The sequence below is a fragment of the Hemiscyllium ocellatum genome, chromosome 45, assembly GCF_020745735.1.
Source record: "Hemiscyllium ocellatum isolate sHemOce1 chromosome 45, sHemOce1.pat.X.cur, whole genome shotgun sequence".
NCBI lineage: Eukaryota > Metazoa > Chordata > Chondrichthyes > Orectolobiformes > Hemiscylliidae > Hemiscyllium > Hemiscyllium ocellatum.
In genome coordinates this window covers 31,968,718-31,988,509 of record NC_083445.1, presented here as the reverse complement: position 1 = coordinate 31,988,509, position 19,792 = coordinate 31,968,718, and the positions used below count along the sequence as shown (strand labels likewise).

Here is a 19,792-nt window from a genome sequence, read left to right as displayed (position 1 = left end):
CCCTCCCCTTGATGCCATGTCTACTCAGCCCTGTTTGAGAAGGCTGTCCACTCTTCTTCTGTCCCTGGGGCCTGATCTAAATGAAGGTATAATACAGTTCTGTGGTATGGACTCTAAATTCTTCACTGCACTACCAAATCCCAAAACCTCTGTGTATGTGAAACATTTATATCGATGTGATTCGGTGTTTGGACGTAACAGATGTTGAAATCTCCATAAAGTTGGTTAAAGTTACTGTTGCTGAAAATGTGTTGCTGGTTAAAGCACAGCAGGTTAGGCAGCATCCAAGGAACAGGAAATTCGACGTTTCGGGCCAGAGCCCTTCATCAGGAATCCTGATAAAGGGCTCATGCCCGAAACGTCGAATTTCCTGTTCCTTGGATGCTGCCTGACCTGCTGTGCTTTAACCAGCAACACATTTTCAGCTCTGATCTCCAGCATCTGAAGACCTCACTTTTTACTTAAAGTTACTGTTGGCCTACAGGAAGGGTAGGTGACGGCGTCTCCTCCTCCCTGGTGAACTGCTGCACTTTGACTAATGTTGCACATTCCTGCTGGTGATAGCTAGGGCCCCCCCACCCCCCACCAACCCCCAAACAGAACACTGGCTTAGAGTTTTGTGCTGTCCTCCTGGCCTTAAAAAAAAGATTCTCGAGGGGGAAAAGGAAATCTACTTTTCCCAGGAAAATCTGACAGCTTTCACTCTAATGCGGTAAAGGTTTCAGCATCTCGGGTTCTTTGTGAAGCTGTTTTTATGTCTGATAGTTTTAAGACCGAGATAAACAGAGTCCGTCTTTAGACAGCTGTGCGTTAATGTAGGTGTTGTCCTCAGTTCTTTGTGCTCCGTGTGAAAACTGAACTCTGTTTCTCGTTTTATAGAAGCTGCCTATAACATCCGTTTCATTTGTTAACCTGTCTTCATAATACTGTCTTCAGAAATCTTAGGTTAGCTATTGTCATACTAGCGACTGGCTTGTGTTTAACTTTATCTTCCAGCTTAATACTAAGTTATCTAGCATGGGCCCATTATTCAGGGCACATGAATGCCTTCAGGCTGGTTGTGGCCAACAGGGTTTTGTCTGCGTGGTCCCATTACTGATAGGATACATGGCTACTGGGAGACGGGGGTTCCCGTGGGAAACAACACCAAGCCTTTACATGGCTGTATCTGGGGTCAAGGTTACTTTGCCTCTGGGGAGAAAGTGAGGACTGCAGATGCTGGAGATCAGAGCTGAAAATGTGTTGCTGGAAAAGCGCAGCAGGTCAGGCAGCATCCAAGGAGCAGGAGAATCGACGCCTCGGGCATGAGCCCTTCCTGCTCCTTGGATGTTGCCTGACCTGCTGCGCTTTTCCAGCAACACATTTTCTCCTTTGCCTTTTGGACAGCTTGTAATGTGCCCCAAAGAGAGTAATAAAATGCTGACTTTGTTTACTTCACCTTTCCAGCCCAAACTGCAAAAAAAACTGAAGAACTGCACATGCTGGAAATCAGAAATGAATCAGAAATTGCTGGAAAAACTCAGTACATCAGGCAGCATCTGTGTAGAAAAAGCAATGACCCCCCCCCACCCCAAATCTTTCTCACACCCAGTGTGTGATGTCTACGTCCTGTGACTGACTTGTGTTTGTAGCTGTGAAGTTTTGTTTCCTCAGTGTGGGGAGAGCTAACTGGTATTGTATGGAGGCATGAGGAGGTGTCCTGAAGTGTGCTGTGGTTACAGAGCAGCTCTCTGTTCCCAGTCTTTCCAGATGATTCATTTAACCTGACCTTTGAGTTGGGATCCCTCCCAGCCCTGTGACTTGAGTTTCTGTGCCTCACGTGTCCTCTCCAGCACTATATTTCCAAGGTTGTGAAGAATGTGTACTTTTGTATATTTCTAGGGAGAGGGCTCAGGGCACCATGCTCTTTGCTTTCCACTGAAGGAACTACCACTGATGTTTTCTTTCGAAAAAAATGTCTACCTCAATGACTACTTCCAGTTGTTCAGTGCATTTTTTCATTGCACACATTAGATTGTCTGAGTAGGTTGGGTGAATAATGGGATTGGTTTTCTCCTTATCCAGCACACGGTGTGTATGTTGCTGAGTTATTTGATGCTTTGGGTTCCTGTTGAGAATGGGCATGTTGCAGACTGCCATTCTGGCCTGTTGCTGGGATATCAGCATCTCCATAATTCAGACAAGACTCCGATGTGAAGATGCTACACTAGACTGAAGAACAACAGTTAATTTAACCATCTAGTACGAGGTTTATTTAGACAAAGAAAAGCAGGAAAGGGATCATACATTTTTTCTTCCTTTTAAAAGCTGCATATCCCCCATGAATTTGTTTTTCTGTTGACTTTCTTTAATGAGGCAATGAGGAGGAAGGTGATGGGATTCAGCTTCCAACCCACTCGGTGGGCAATCGGAGAAGCAGCTTTGTTACCTTGGCCTGCTCTGTAACTTCAGGAATCTTATCTAACGTCTTAGACTCATTCAAAATTGAACAACATGCTTAACATTAATATTTTAAAGATCCTTCCTTCTCTTTTCCTCCCTCTCCTCATCAAAAAATGACTGCTTGGTAGAGTGTGGGAATGCATATTTGATACCTTGCTTTTCTGGCTGGTTGTATCGGAGTGGTAAGGTGTGGGCTACGTATATGAGCTTTCTACTGTGTTAGTGGTGTCTTTTTGTGAAACTTTTTCTTCCTTTTACTCCCTTTTGTGGATTTTCCCCCTGTAGGAAAGTGCTGCCTTGGCAGATAGATTGATCCAGGTATGCCTTCCACTTTCTTTCATGGCCATTAAACTTGCTAACTCCTCCCAAAGCAACGCCATTTTACTTGTCTCATCCAGTGAGGTAACCCTGCCATGACACACACACCCCTGCATGCTGCATGTGATCCTTGTGGAAGCACTCGCTGTAATCCAGACCACACCCCCACCTCACTACCTTGTGGTAAGTAAATGCAAAGATTAGTGATGCACAGGAACAGCTGCCCGGACACTAGGTTTGGGCAGGTCATATGTCAACTGGTGTTTGGGAGAAGGGGTAGGTGGCAGATCGTCAATAGGGTCATCACAGTCAGGGTTTGCAGTGCAGGACAGTCTAAAAAGGGTAAGTGGAGAGTGTGCATGTACACGTACCCTGTGACTGGCAGATTTGGTGCTGTGTGCTCACTACAGAAGAGCTGATCATTAAAATGAAATGGAAGAATCTGTATGTCTGGGTATGACAGGCTTCAGAGTGCCATGTGCCTGTGTACCTGTACATGTAGCTTTACTCTGATACCGTCAAGTGGGACACTCTCTCTTGTGTATCACAACTCTGAGCATTTATAGAGCCCTTTTGTTTTGGAGGGACAAGGTTTCATGTGATGTTGATGGATTGAACCTGTATACTCCCTGAGTGCATGCTGCAGTCTCCCTCTGTAACCAACAGCTCTGTACTAATGCTACTCTTCACTTGAGCATGCAAAGCACTGAAAGGAGGATTCCTTACTACACTGCAAGCTTTTGGTGCAATGCATATCTGACCTGATCAGTGCAGCTCGTAGTGCCTGGTTAACCTTTCCAATCACAGCATTGTTCTGGTGCTTACTTTAACCAGTAGTTACTCGTGTGTTCCGGGACTGCAATTACCTCTTTGTTTAAACCAATATTCATGGTGTTTCACATGTTTCAATTGCAGACAGTTAATGTAGTTATGTTTCTTATATGGGCAATAATCCATTGTGCTGCTTCATATTTGTCATGTTTTGGAAAAAAACACTTGAAATTTGTGAAGTAAAGTTTATATTTCTCAGTCACTTCATTGTAAACTGACATATTTGGTACACAGACGTGGAGCTGTGATTCTCTCAGTTTTGGGTGAACAGGGTACCTTACACACACTAATCAGCCACACTGCTGGGCTGGCTGAAGATGAGCAGCTTCTCATCCATTCACTGCCTCCGTTGTGATTGAGATTGTTCTACTAACTCCTGGTTTAGGAATGTTGTTTCTGGCATCCAGTTTGTGAAGGAATACTATTTAATCTTTCATACAGTTCAATTTTTTAATTTGTTTTAATCAATTTTCTCATCCTTCCAGCCACCCCCTCCCCCCCACTCATTGTCCATTCCCATCTTGCTGATTGTGTCCCCAGAGCGTCCTCTGCCCCATTCCCTGCTATTCTGCCCCATCTCTTTAGCCATTTTCTGCTTCTATTACTCACTGTACTCCAGCCCCTTTTACCTGCTATCACTGTTCCTCCCCATTCCCACTGCATCTGCCCCCACACTCTCTCTACTCTGCTCACTGTAGTCACTCCAGGATCTCTGAGGGATTTTTGGATTGCAGTGTGATGCGCAGGTGATACTGGTGGGTGTTGTGTGGAGGTACGATTCCACACATTTGGCTTTTTTCATTCCCTTGTGTAAATGATGATGGTTATTGTCTGAGAAATTTAGGCCTGAACATATTTCTGTCCCTTTCTTTTTTTTTAACCTCCTGACAACAAGTTTAAATGTTCTTGGATGTCCTGATGGTGCCTAATTAAGATAAAGTCAGTTCGTGTGAGTCTTTGGATTCATGATAGTCATCATCTGGGTTTTCAGAGAATAGAATAGAATCAGAGAATAGAGTACCTGCAGTGTGGAAGCAGGCCATTCGGCCCATTTGAGTCCACACCGTTCCTCCGAAGAGCATCCCACCCAGACCCACCCCTACCCTACCCATGTAACCCTGCATTTCTCTGTCCAATCCACCAAACCTGCACATGTTTGGACTGTGGGAAGAAACCAGAGCTCCCAGAGTAAACCCACACAGACAGTCGCCTGAGAGTGGAATTGAACCCAGGTCACTGGCGCTGTGAGGCAGCAGTGCTAACCACGGAGCCACCGTTTGGATTTCTATTCCTTGTGTCCTGTGCAGTTTATGGTGGTGGCTGCCTGTGAGATGGGTGTGAGAGATTGGTGGCAGGTTACACCCATTGTTTTTGGGGTAGACATGTGTTTAGGCCTCAGCACTGGACATTCTTCACAGGGAGAATGGGCCCAGACCCTTCCAGAATACATCCTCCCCCACTTTGGCAAGATGGTAACAACATCCTCCAGGCAGAGCTGAGAAAGTTTGCCTTGAGCCAGAGGCTTATTGGATAGGAGGAGGAGTAAGCCATCTGCCCCTTGATCCTGCTCTGCTGTTCTAGATCAAGCCGATCACCTACTTCAATAACATCTTCCTGTACTATGTCCATATCACCTGATGTCATTTATGAACTCAAAATCTATAAAGCTGTCTACAACTGACCAATGATTGAGCTTCCACATCCCACTGGGGAAGAGAATTCCAAATATTTAGCCACCTGACTGAAGAAGTTCCTCATCATCTCAAAATGAGATTGTGTCCTTTGGCTGTTGACCCAGCAGCCACGGGTAACATTCTGCATCGAATCTGTGAATAAATCTGGCCGTTTCATGCTTCCAAACTCCAGAACATGCAGGCCCAGTCTCTCTCTCTCACTCTCTCTCACTCTCTCTCTCTCTCTCACTCTCTCTCTCACTCTCTCTCTCACTCTCTCTCTCACTCTCTCTCTCACTCTCTCTCTCACTCTCTCTCTCACTCTCTCTCTCACTCTCTCTCTCACTCTCTCTCTCACTCTCTCTCTCTCTGAGGACATTGCCACAATCCCAGGAGTAAATCCACATCCCCTCGACAGCTTGCAAACAGATGAACAAAGACCCCGAGTTGGCCACACACGCCTCTGCACCTGCTCCATCATTCAGTAAGGATTTTCACCTCCACTCTACATTCCTGCATATCCTCGACTTACCTTCCACCTATTTGGCAATCAAGAATCTGTATACCTCTTCCCTCAAAAATATTGAAAGATTCTGCATCCTCTGCTTTTTGAAGAAGGGAATTCCAAAGACATTCAACGCAGGAAAACTTCTGTCATGAATCAACAAGCCCCTGTTATTAAATGATGTCCCTGAGTTCTACATCCTGTCAGAAGAGAAAACACACTTTCAGGACGCACCTGATTAAGTCCCCTCAGAATCTTGTAGGTTTCAGCGAAGTCACTTCTGATTCTTCTAAACTTCCAAAGGTTCCAGGCTTAACCCATCTAGTGTTTCCACCAAAGGCAATCTGTTTATTCCTGGTATTTATCTCGTAAACCTTCTCTGAACTGCTCGATATCCTTTGACAAATGGACCAGAACTACACAGAGTACTGCAGATGTGGCCTCAGCAATGCTTTCTTTATTGCTCTGTCCACCAGTCCTGCCACCTCCAATGCTCTGTGAAGTTGTACACAGATATACCAGATCCCTGTGCTCCTGCACTCCATATTTAATATGGTCCTTCAGTGATCTTCCATTTAATCAGGAAGTCTAAATGGAATGCTATCATTTGTTATGAGAATAATTAAACATGGAAGTGAGGACCCCAGGGCATTGGTGCGAGCACAAATCAAATACTGTGCAGTTTTGATCTGATTTAAGGAAGGATTAAATGCAGTGGAGACAGTTCAGAGGGGGTTTTCTAGATGGGGACCTGGAATGAGCAGATTGTCTGAGGATAGACTGGGCTTGTTTCCACTCCAGCTGAGATGAGTGAAGGGTGATTTGGGTGAGATGCAGGAGATGCTGAATGATATGTAAAGGAGGTTTCCTCTTGTAGCTGAGTCCACAATTAGGGAGGAATTTGAAAATGTAAGGGTCGCCCTCCTAGCACAGAGGTAAGGAGATTTTTTTTGTGCTTTCTGAGGAACGTTGGAAATTGTGGGATCAGGGAATGTTTTAAGACTAAGATGGAGACCTATGTTCTGTTTGCAAAAAAGACCCTTCGTGTCCCCTTGCTTGCCACTTCAATATGCCACCCTGTTCCCTGGCCAGGATCTCTCTCTCAGGCTTGCTGCAGTGTTCCAATGAAGCTCAGTGCAACCTGGAAGGACAGCACCTCGTTCCAACTTGGGAACTCTACGGCCCGCTGGACTCCGTATCAAGTTCAACCTTCTCCCATGTCCCTATCCCACCTGCACACACCAGGCCTTGTTATCATATGGCCTGCTATTACACACAACTGATTATTGGTTCCCATCAGCAGCTAGTCATTCTCTTCAGCTGACATCATCTGCTCCTTTGTCCAACTGTGTTTTTCACCCTTTGGGCTCTATTTCTGCCTGTCATTTACTCCTTACTCCCTTCCCCCATCCTATCTTCATTAAACATATATGTTTTCCTAGCCTACGATCTGTTCTGAAGATGGGTCTGAAACATTAACTCTGATTTCTCTCCACTGATGCTGCCATACCTGCTGGGTATTTTCAGCAATTTGTGTGTTTGTTTCTGATTACCAGCATCCACAATTCTATCGTTGTTTTTATTTGTAGATTTTTGTAAAGCAGGGGACCCGAAGGTTATTAGATGAGAAAACACTAACCAGTTAACCAGCCAATCTGATCAAATGGAGGAACAGACTCTGGCTCACTAGTCTAATTTCTTCCTCGTCTGATGAATTCTATGGAAGCATCTTCGGTTCTTTTGGCATTAAGACCAGGATTCTCTGTACAGACAATTCCCTGGAGTTCCCCTTCCGCCTACTCAGATGGCTTGTATCCTGTCGGTCCCTTCTTTGCTGGGTTATACAGTTTAGTGCTGCAGCTTTAATAGTTTATAATCACCTGCAGTATTACTGTCATTGTCTGCCACCACTCCCTACCTGGTTTCTTCCCTTTTTGACCCAGATTTGGAGGTTCGGTCACCTCAAATTCAACTCTATTTGTTGACTCTCTTCCCTTCTCTCTCTTCCTTGCCACCACTTCCCCTCCACCCTTCCCGTGGGTTCCTGCCCTGTTTGTGTGTGTTTTTTTGGTCAGTTGTTTATCTTTGTTTGACTCTGATTTCTGCTCATAAGATCCATCCTAACAGTATGTGCCTCTTCTACAACTCTAAACCGTTTTGTCAGGCCAGTAGCTAGATCAGTCTTTCTCCCTTTGTGATTCCTTTGTGTCTCCATTTGTGCTCTTGGTGATACATGGTAGTTCAGCAGTTAGCACCAGGGTTCCAGGTTCAATTCCCGCCTCGGGTGGAGTTTGCACATTCTCCCCGTGTCTGCGTGGGTTTCCTCCCACTGTCACAAAGATGTGCAGGTAAGGTGAATTGGCCATGCTAAATTGCCCACAGTGTCAGGTGCATTAGTCAGAGGGAAATGGGTCTGGGTGGGTTGCCCTTCAGAGGGTCAGTGTGGACTGGTTGGGCCGAAGGGCCTGTTTCCACACTGTAGGCAATCTAATCTAATCTACATTAATAAATTCTTAAAATTGTTTCTGTGCATACACTTATAAGCAGGGCTGACTTCCTGAGTTAGTCTTGTGTCACAGGCGTGTCACTAGGGTATCAGATTCTTCTTGTACTATCATTAGTCATTTCTCTGAGCCCCTTTCTTTTCCCATCTCTGAAAGCATTGATTCCTAGCTTGGGAATAATCTGATGAGTGTTGATTGTCCCTTGCCCTTTCCTTGGAAGGTGGAAGTTTGCTCTTGGAATTGCTGTTGACGATAACCAGGCCTTTCTGTTTGTGATCCTATTTCAGTGTGAAATGTTTGTACTGTCTGGCTGGTGTCTTAGCTGAGAGTAACTGATTTAGTTTGGGCTAGAGGCCATCCCTGCATGATTTTGTTTGTTGTTGGCATTTTTCCTTTATCGTTGTATGTGACATGTCGGGGTGACACGGTAGCTCAGTGGTTAGCACTGCTGCCTCACACCGCCAGGGACCCAGGTTTGATTCCACACAGACATTCCTCCCGTGTCTACATGGGTTTCCTCTGGGTGCTCTGGTTCCCTCCCACAATCCAAAGATGTGAGGGTAGGGTTAACTGGCCATGCTAAATTGCCCATAGTTTTCAGGGATGTGTAGGTTAGGTGCATTAGTCAGGAAATGTAGAGTATAGGGTAGGGGAATGGGTCTGGGTGGGGTACTCTATGGAGGGTCAGTGTGGACTGGTTGGGCCAAATGGCCTGTTTCCACACTGTAGGGATTCTATGATGATGTATGTGTCACCAGTGAGGCCAACATTAGTTGCCCATCCCTTGAATGGAATGGCTGCCCAGGCTATTGCAGAGGGCATTTAAAAGTCTACCATGATGTTATGGGTTTCACATTATATGTAGGCCAAGTAGGTATGGCAGATGGTGTTTCTGAGCTGGCCTCGTTGATGCCCTTTGAGTTTTAATGGCAGTGGGTAATGGTTACATGGTCGGCGTTAGACTAACTTTTAATTCCACATGGAATTGAATTCCGTTTGTCTCCTGCCATAGTAGGATTCTATCCCCTGTCCCTGCAACATTGGCCTGGGATTCTGAATTATTAGTCTCTGGCATTATCTCTGCATCACTGCCTTCCCACTACAGCCCAGCCAATAAGTGCACTAATCCATTTGGCAATTTTGCATTTGTATAAACTTGTACAAACACGAAATAGCCAAATGGATCGGTCCAAGGTAAGAACCCTCAAAAGTAACTCAGCCGGTTAGTTTTCCTGGCCATCACAAGGTAACTGTAAGGATGGAATTTGGCCTTCAGAGAGTCAGAAGCCCGTTTGTGTCGCTAACCTTTCTCTCCCTCGTGGGTTTGTCTTCAGGGGCAAGTAACCAGGGCGCAGGAAGCTGAGGAGAACTACGTCATCAAGCGAGAGCTGGCTGTAGCAAAGCAGCAGTTCACCTCAACCAGTGAGAAACTAGAGCGAGCACAGAGCACCATTCAGGAACTGCAGGAGCTCAGGGTAAGGAAAGGCAACTCTGGGCTTTCTGACTCTCTCACCTTCAGTCTGCACGACCAACAAAAAGCATCCAGTGTACTCTGGCTGTTTTACAGTCATCTCCCACTTGGCTAGTCCTCAGTGACATTTCAGGTATAGCTATTATACTTGACCCCATACTCAAAATCTGCTGTAAATAGTGATTTGTCCAAGCAGCACCCCTTGGATAGCCTCATTCCTGAAGAAGGGCTCCTGCCCAAAACGTCGACTCTCCTGCTCCTGGGATGCTGCCTGACCTGCTGCGCTTTTCCAGCAACACGTTTTCAGCTCTGATCTCCAGCATCTGCAGTCCTCACTTTCTCCTAGTTTGATTATAATCAAGAAGTCATGATCTTTCTCAGAAGGAAGGAGAGAAACTTAATAGCTGATCATTTTAACCTGCTCTTGTGCATTTTATAGAAGGTACCCCAAGCTCCAATGGGAGAGATCTGAGAGTGGGTCACTTTTTCATTCTGGAGTTGAGGCACAGTGAGATGGTTTTACACCAGTCTGCTTAATTCTTTCTAAGGAAGAGAGTCCTGAGTTCAGCTCCACAGCTGCATTAGCCCTGTGAAGCTAATGTGCCTTTGTCTCTTATCAAAGCATATGCCAGTTTCTTTCTAACCAACCTGTTCAGGCGTGCAATGACCCATCTCTGGAGCAGGTGGGACTTGACCCCAAGGCTGCTTGGCTCAGAAATAAGGACACTACCACTGACACAAGAGCCTCAGAATGGGTGCCAGCTGGTGACTGGCCTTGTATACACACCTGTCCACTACTTTCATAACATTCAGATTAAGTAAACGTGGGATTGCTGCTTTCTGGTGGTTGCAATTGTTTGAATTCAGTAAAAACACCCCAGTGAATCTAAATTGCTTTAATTTCTTGCACTGACAGCATTCTTTAGAACATAAAACAGGAACAGCACAGTACAGGCCCTTCGGCCCACGATGTTATGCCGAGTATTTATCTTAATCTAAGACCAATCTAACCTACACACCCTCAATTTACTGCTGTTCATGTGCGTATCCAGCAGTTGCTTCAATCTCCCTAATGTCCCACCACTGGCTGTGCATTCCCAACACCCCCCACTCTCTGTGTAAAGGACCTCCCTCTGCCATCTCCCCTATACCTCCTTCCAATCACCTTAAAGTTCTGACCCCTTGTGACAGCCATTTCTGCCCTGGGAAAAAGTCACTGGCTATCTACTCTATTTATGCCTCTCATTACCGTGTATGTTTCTATCAAGTCACTTCTCTTCCTCCTTCCCTCCAGTGTGAAAAGTCCTAACACCCTCAACCTCTCTTCATAAGACATGCCCACAGCATTCTGGTAAATCTCCTCGGCCCCCTCTCCAAAGCATTTACATCCTTCTTATAATGAGGTGACCAGAACTGGACACAATATTCCAAGTGTGGTCTAACCTGGGTTTAAAGAGCTCACTGCTGTTAAACTCAATCTCCCCTGTTAATGAAAGCCAAAAAACCATGCACCTCCTTAACAATCCTGTCAACTTGGGCAGCATTGTGAGAACTATGTATGTGGATCCCAAGATCCCACTGTTCCTCCACACTGCCAAGAATCCTGTCTTTAACCCTATATTTAGCATTCAAATTCGACCTTCCAAAATGAATTGCGTCGCATTTATCCAGGTTGAGCTCCATCTACCACCTCTCAGCCCAGCTCTACGTCCTGTCAATGCCTTGTTGTAGCCTGCAGCAACCCTCGCTACTCTCTACAACGCCACCGAGCTTTGTGTCGTCGGTAAACTTACTAACCCCCCCCCCTTCCACTACTTCATCCAAGTCATTTATAAAAACTACAAAGAGCAGAGACCCAAGAACAGGTTCCCGCGGGGCCCCACTGGTCACCGACCTCCAGGCGGAATGTTTTCCATCCACTACCACTCGCTGTCTTCTTTTGGCCAGCCAACTCTGTCTCCAGACAGACACATTCCTTATATCCCATATCTTCTAACTTTCTGAATAAGCCTACCATGGTGAACCTTATCCAAAGCCTTACTGAAACCCATATACACCACATCCACCACAGCCACTGCTTGACCCTCTTCAAATTGTCTCATCACAACCTCAAAGATCTCAATAAGGCTTTTGAAGCATGACCTGCCCCTCTCAAAGTCATGCTGACTATCTTTAATCAAACTGTTTTTCAAAGTAGACATAAATCCTATCTCCTTGCTTAACATGGATGTAAGACTGACTGGTCTGTAATTCCCAGGGATTTCCCTATTCCCTTTCTTGAACAGAGGAACAACATTCACCTCCCTCCAATCATCCAGTACTACCCCCCTGTGGAGAGTGAGGATGCAAAGATCATCACCAGAGACGCAGCAATCTCATTCCTCACTTCCCGTCGTACCTAGGGTGTATCTGGTCTGGCCCTGGGGACTGATTACTTTGACACTTCCTGGAATTTCCAGCACATCCACTTTTGATAGATGGCCATGTTCTAAGTGTAGCGTTTAGCGATACCTCTAAACTTCCTGTTGGTGGTGTATTGTCTTGCCAGTATTTTGTTTTTCTTTTGAACACAAACATAATTGAATTCAAATAAGCATTTCAAAACAAAATTACTGAAAATGTAGCCACCTTGCACATGGATGAAGTACATGAACAGTGTTGCAACTTGCTGCGTGATTATAGTTTGATCTATCAGATGTAAACTGTGTTTAGAGTGAGGGTGTACGATGCCTTGCAGTGAAGTCAGTGACAGCCCTGTGCTAACGGTATTCACCAGGCTGTGATGATACACAGCTGGTCCCTGTCAGACGTTTAACTGTGCACCAAGCCCCCTCAGTGGGAGAAAAACAAGCTCCATTTCGTGAAGCAGGTGCTCGGTTCCTTCCAACAGTTTGGCAGCATCTGTGCTGAGAGACTTGTCAGTTCTGATGCAGAGACATGGCCCAGCGGCAGCCTGCTGTTGTGGTCAGCGAGTACTCGCTGCTGTCGGTCTTTCAGCACACAGCAGACTTCCAAACTCTTCCCCATCGCAGCAGTTATTTTCCTGTTCACAATCTTTTTAGACTGTGGCATTAAGATAAACAAAGACATACTTCATTTTTCAGATTGTATTATGCATCCAGGCCACTGTAATAAGCTGGCAGTTGATCCTCCCTGTACACTTCCATTAGCTGTCACACAAATTAAACCAACCCCATTGACTCATTTTGAATAGGCCCTGGAGACACAGTAAGAGATTTCTTTGCTGCTGTCTGTGCTGGTCTTCCTGGCCTGTCCCTCTCACCACTGACTAACCTGACCAAATGATACGGAATCCACATGGAGGTCCTGAACCAGCCTGTGTTCAGTGAGGTTTCTCCTGACGCTGCATGGCAGAATACAAGGGAAACAAGGACCTGGTTTGATTTTTATTCCTTTTGTTACGAGACAAAGTTTATTTTGGGAAAAGAATGTAAGTTACCTGCTGGGGAATGGTGGGTATGGAGTGATGTTTTATGGACTCTGGTTTCATCATTCACTTGTTCCATAAAAAAGATTTGTTTTAAATCAAAACTTATTTATTCGAATGTCTTAATTGATCATAAATCTGTTTTGGGAAGGGGTACGTGTTAATTGATGTGTGTACTCATGATGAACAATTTTTTTCAGAGGGTGTAGTTTGATCTTGATTTCAGTGGTCACCAGTTTTCAGTTGTGAAACTCTGTACCTTGGCTCCAATTAGCTCAAAGCCACAGTCCCAGATGTTTTGTTTTATCACAGACGGTAGATTGGTGAAGTGTCATGTCAGGCATCAGACAGTTGGTGTAAATGATAACTTGGCCCATCCATGTAATCTGTTGAGTTCCAACCTTTGATAAGAGTTGTAATTTTTATTTAAAGTTGCTGATTGTATAATGTTGACAATGGGCTGGTGTTTTTAGAAACACAATATAAATTCAAACAACGAGATTGAGTTAATTGCAGTGAGGTGCATCAATAGCTCGGTGTTACATCGCAAATATTTTAGCAATGCTGCACTGTGTTTTGTTGGAGAGGTATGAAGTCTTTAATCTCAGGCAAGAAATCGCTCCACCTGGGCTGAGAGATCATGGAGAACTTGCTATGTTCACTTTCCCTAACTTGGAGCCAAGATTGGTTCCTTTTGATTTGCTGATGTGTTAGCTATTTGTACAGTCATCAAACCATACACTTTTAGCTAGGTTACTGCTTTCAGTATGGAATCTAGAGTGCCATTACTGTCTTCCTTTGGATAAAGCGGAATCCCCTTTCCTGGCCCTTAAACAACATGCATAACGTGTCAGATGGCATTTTGTTTTGGACTGACTCTTCATTCCAGCTGCCTCATTTTGCAATGACCAAAGTTCAGGATGTATCTTGTGCATTAACATATTAAAGCATTCAGGATGGCAGAGCAGGACTGACACTCAGTGAGCTCGCTACTTTAAATATTTCCAAAAAACACGATCGCTAAGTTCCTTGTGATGGACACAGTTTTGAGCAAAACTGCCAACAGCTGCTTAATGTGGTGAGATCAATTAGACTTGTATTAACATAGTATAGTGAATATATGGAGCACAGGCAATGTACAAAACACACTGTCTTGTGGGCAACACGGTGGCACAGTGGTTAGCACTGCTGCCTCACAGCGCCAGAGACCCGGGTTCAATTCCGGACTCAGACGACTGACTGTATGGAGTTTGCACGTTCTCCCCGTGTCTGCGTGGGTTTCCTCCGGGTGCCCCGGTTTCCTCCCACAGTCCAAAGATGTGCAGGTCAGGTGAATTGGCCATGATAAATTGCCCGTAGTGTTAGGTAAGGGGTAAATGTAGGGGTATGGGTGGGTTGCGCTTCGGCGGGTCGGTGTGGACTTGTTGGGCTGAAGGGCCTGTTTCCACACTGTAAAGTGATCTAATCTATTCTAACCAAATAGGAGCAGGACTAGTCCAGTTAGCGCTTGTAGCTTGATCTGCCTCTCTCCGTATGACCATGGCTGATTTTTGTACCTGAAAACAACCTCCGATATCCTTGTATTCCCTCTGACAGGTGGTCCGTCTTCCTCAAGAATATTCGATCTTTCATCTTCAGCTCTCTGGTGTATACAGTTCCAAAGATTCATACCCGTCTGAATTAAGGAATTGCTTCTCTTTGTTATGAAATTAGTGATCCCTTATCCGTAGCCTCTTGTTCAAAATTGCCTGATCAGGATAAGCAATCTCTGTCAAGCCCCTTCAGCATTTTGCATGTTTTAAGGAGAACATAGAGAAGGGGACTCAGTGTACTCTGCCTTCCACAAATGGTTAACTCTGTCATCCCAGTAATTAACCTGGTGAACCTTTGCTGTTCTGCCTGCAAAGGCAAGTATGTCCTTCCTTAAAAACAGCGGATGTTCTCTTTCGCTTGCTGAATTCTTTCAGACTGATGTGGTGGTTTTCCTAATCAACACCACAAAGTTTAACTTTCCAACCTGAGCTCCATATCCGGTAAATCCACAAAGAATTGGACAGCTATACCTGGTAACATTATCTTTCCAGTTCAGACAGTGAAATAATTATTTAGCAGCTCATCTGCTGTAACTGTCAGATCTGGAATCTGTTTGTTATTGTAAAGAGTGGGCTCCACGTTGTACTTTTTCTTGGTCTCGGATTGTATACAGGTCTGTGTAGCACTCTGTGTACCGACTCTGCTGTCCGTTGATCGAGGCTGGTCAAAACCACCACCTTTCTTATAGAAATACGGCAAAGGCAGAAATTGCTGGAGAAACACAGTCACGGGTCCCTTTACGCTGGGCCTTACTATCGGGAAGGCTCAGCTTTTGCTCTGTTATCGTTAGAAACTGCTGTGGTTTGAAATAGTTGTTGCACGGCAGTGATGTTTGATAAGGATATTTGGTTTGTACTGGAGTCTGGCAGCGTTGTGTGTAAGATGGAGATGTTTGAGAAGTGTAAGCTGTAAGAGAGAGGTTGCCTTCTGAAGGCCTTCAGAGTTGTGTGATGTTGTCTTTATTTGAGAGCACTTGGTGGGGAAACTGTTCACACTTCCACAGTGAGCACAAACTAGGATTCCAAACTGCAGCAATAATTGAGTGGCTGATCGGGAGAGTTACTGTCTTATCACATTTCGGTAATTCTCAAGGCCCAAGGCCTATCTCCTTTATTTTGAGAAAAACTTGTTTTGTCTCTGAACACCCTGTTTGTTCAGGTTGATAGGACTGTTTGGGAAAACAATGAAACAAAAATGTTCAGCAGTAACAGAAACAAACTGTCTTCTGCCCCAATACTCCTGTCATTGTCTTTAATATCCATCTTTTTCAGGCTTTACAATTCTCACTTCAATTTTCTGATTGATTTGGATAACACCTTGTGATAATGATCATCATAACCATTGTCGTCCTCTTCCTTCCCAAAATCCAATCCAAATCCTCCTCTTTCATTACTGTGTTGGTAACTGTGAGAAACTCATTCTCGTTTTACCCTCTATTGATTTTGATCACTTCTGCCCCAGTGTCTACCTTCCAAAGTCTACTCGTTACTCTTGACCCTCTTAACTACGTTGCATTGTTCCTGTTGTGAAGAGAGAGCTCAAAGTCTGCAGATCAACTCTCTGATCACTCATTGCTTTCTCGCTCTTCCATGGATCGGCCCATTACATTAAACAGAACCCTACTTTCCCCGTTTATCGGGTTTCCCACCTCGCCGTTCACCACAATAATTCTTTCCTTGATCTGCCTTTGGACGGTGTTGAGAGAATGTTTAAGACTCTGCCTCAAAGTCAGCTGTAACCGCTGGCAGCTTCACTTCTGTACATGTTACAACTCTTACAAAAACCAGATACTACTTCATTCCCTCACACTCTCATGTTCCCATTTTATCTCCTTCCTCACTCTGTCCTTCACTCCCACTCTCCCCCCCCCTCCCCCGTATCCCTGCATTTCCTTGCGTTGTTCTGCACTCTCACCCTGCCTTCCCCCCCCCCCCTTGCTTTTTGACCCTGAATGTCTGTTTAGCGATATCTGTTCAACAATATCACCCCTTCTCGGTCCCTGCGCTGTTTATTTCACAACCTTGCAATCTGATTGTTCAAGATACACTATTGCAAGTCTTGCTCGCTTGTGTATCAGATGCCTGGTTTCCCTTGTCAGACCACTAGTGGCTCACTCGCTTAGCAATGTACCATACAACGGATTGCAAAATCTACATGTGCAAGGCAGCACTGAAGTCAGGCTGTTAGATACTCTTCTGCAGCAGCATTTTGCCCAATACATTTCAGGTTGAACTGCTTTATTTGAGAGATGGTCAATAACCTTGTGAAATAGGAGGAGGAATTGGGATGGAGGAGCCTGACACTGGTACTCTGCTGGTAGCGTTAATGTGTTTGGAAAGGCTGGTGTGTGTCCCATCCTGTATACTGCCTGAGTCCACTGATTTTCTGCAGGCACATGTGTTGCTCTGTGCTGCATTGTAGACCAGTGTGAAAGATGAGGTTAATTTGCTGCATCACCAGCCAGCACTCGCTTCTGCAGGCGACCCATGAGCCGACGTGTCGTAGGCCTCCTGATGTCAGAGCCACCTGGGGGGTAAAACCTTTGGTGCATGGCAGTTGATCAGATAAAAAGGAGCTGTGCAAATGTCAGCGGGCAGGTTCACAGCAGTCTTGTGGTTGGCAGCTATGATAACACCAACCTTGGGCTCAGATTGGGTGGAGCGGGTGAGATTTCTCTTAAAAAAAATGCCTTTTGCAGTTCAAATCTCGAGCTGTTCTTGGCAGCTTCTAAATTTGACAGCTTTTGACCAGGCGATGAGTTCTTATTTGTGAACCATACTCGCCAGTTTCTGATTTGAATCTTAGAATTGCTTTATTCCTTTCCAGCTGATTAGCTAAGTTGGTAATGATGTTCGACAATTCTGTCTCCCCCAGTCAGAATGGAATGGGAGCAGTTTGGGGGCTATGTCACTTTTTAAAAATGTCTTCCACACTGATGCCACTTTCTTGGAAGATTTTTCACCTTTTTTTTTAAAAATGTCGGTGGTCAAGAAGCTAAATGATCAATTGGTATTCGTTAAGTCCTGAATTTAGAACAGTGTTTCCAGTTTCCGAGCTGAAAGTGTGTTGCTGGTTAAAGCACAGCATCTTTCCTGATGAAGGGCTCTGGCCCGAAACGTCGAATTTCCTGTTCCTTGGGTGCTGCCTGACCTGCTGTGCTTTAACCAGCAACACATTTTCAGCTCTGATCTCCAGCATCTGCAGACCTCACTTTTTACTTTCCAGTTTGAGTCCAGATTAGAGTGGTGCTGGAAAAGCACAGCAGGTCAGGCAGCAGCTGAGGAGCAGGAAAATCGACGTTTCGAGCAGGAGCCCTTCATCAGTTTGTGTCCATATTGATAGGGACTCCCCGAGTACAGAAGGAAGTAGTATACAGGGTAAATCCTCCAGTACCCCCTGGATTTGGCAGGAATGAGGAGACTGGAATTTTTTTGTCACCTGCAATTTGGGATAGATTTAAGTACCATCCCAGCCTATTCCTGGCCATGGTGCATGCAGCATGTGAGATATGTGTGGCTACTGATCAAAACAAGCTGAGTGAACTGTTCAAATGTTTCCGCATTCATAGAATTCTCTCTAAGTTGAAATATTATCATTCTGATGTCTGTAATAAGTTGTGTAATAAGTGGTCTGTTACTGTTGAAAACCTTAAACAAAGCATGAAAATGCTGCAATTACAGAGCAGGTCTGTAAATACCTCAGACAATTGATTACATTTTCCATATTGTGCCCTTCACAATAAATGCCAGGCAGTGAGCATTACCAATGGGAGAGGGTCGCTTGGAGTTCAGTGGCATTACAAATCCTGAATTTGTCCACTGTCCTTGGGGGCTTAGCACGGAACAAACATGCTGTTGTATAAATGCGATGGCGGCAAGGGCGGAGTTTTAATATAGCTCCTACCTCTCCAAAGCCTGTACACCATCTTGTCCCCCCTCTGCCACTCCCTGCCCCTTCCACCATGACTCCCTCTCTGCCCATACCCCACTCTACCTCATTACCATCCTCCTCCTGTTCACTTCTGCTCTCCAACCTGCTCCATTAGTGACACAGGCCACAAAGGAAAGAGCTGGGGATCCAGGCCCAATGTCTGAGTGTTGATGGGCGTGGTCGGTTTATATTGGGATGATCCGAGTGTGGAATGTAAGGTCACATATTAACTCAGTTGTTTTGGTTCTGACTGTCACTGGCTACTTGTGAAATCCATTTCTGCTTTGTTTCACACCCTACAGTGTGATCACCATCACGATGAGGAGGTTGTCATGCAGCTGAAGATGGAACTGGAACAATCTCGATTGAGAGAAGCTGAGACACTGACTGCACTGAAAGAAATGCAGGATAAGGTCCTGGAAATGGAGAAGGTGAGAACATGCTTCTGTTGCTACAGGGTTCAACTCCAGAATCTGCAAACTCCAAATAGCACAGAGTGAAGATGTTTTAGTAATCTTTTTTCAGTCTTCAGTTAGAATGTAAAAGGTAACAACAAAGAATGTTTGCACAAGGGACACACAAGGTACAACAAGGTGGTCATTGTCACTGTGAGGGGGGATGGGTGAGGACACTGGGACAGGCAGTCAGTGTCACTGTGAGGGTGGGTGGGTGAGGACCCTGGGTCAGGCGGTCAGTGTCACTGTGAGGGAGGGTGGGTGAGGACCGTGGGACAGGCGGTCAGTGTCGGTGGGAGGGTGGGTGAGGACCGTGGGACAGGCGGTCAGTGTCACCATGAGGGTGGGTGAGGACCCTGGGACAGGCGGACAGTGTCACTGTGAGGGTGGGTGGGTGGGGACCCTGATTCCCTTGCCATAGAGGAAATGCAGTAAAAGTTTACCAAATTGATTCCTGGGATGGCAGGACTGATGTGTGAAGTGAGATTGGATTAGTTAGAATATCTCGCAGAAACCTATAAAATTCTCGCACAACTTGACAAGGTCGATGCTAAAAGGATATTCTCAGTGATCAGTAAATCTGGAAGCAGGGGTCACAGTCTAAGGATATGGAGTAAACCAT

The 19,792-nt window shown here is 45.3% G+C and overlaps 1 protein-coding gene across 12 annotated transcripts in view; it reads left to right on the top strand.

Moving 5' to 3' along the window:
- Nucleotides 1–19,792, top strand: part of LOC132836039 (EVI5-like protein) — a 313,206-nt gene that overhangs the window by 199,888 nt on the left and 93,526 nt on the right. For 9 of the 12 annotated variants that reach the window (XM_060855265.1, XM_060855263.1, XM_060855261.1 and 6 more), the window contains 3 exons: nt 2,728–2,760; nt 9,608–9,748; nt 19,018–19,146. In XM_060855265.1, coding sequence (XP_060711248.1) covers nt 2,728–2,760; nt 9,608–9,748; nt 19,018–19,146 — 303 coding nt within the window. The remainder of the gene's footprint in view (nt 1–2,727; nt 2,761–9,607; nt 9,749–19,017; nt 19,147–19,792) is intronic. The other 3 variants (XM_060855267.1, XM_060855270.1, XM_060855272.1) reach the window with 3 other exon arrangements.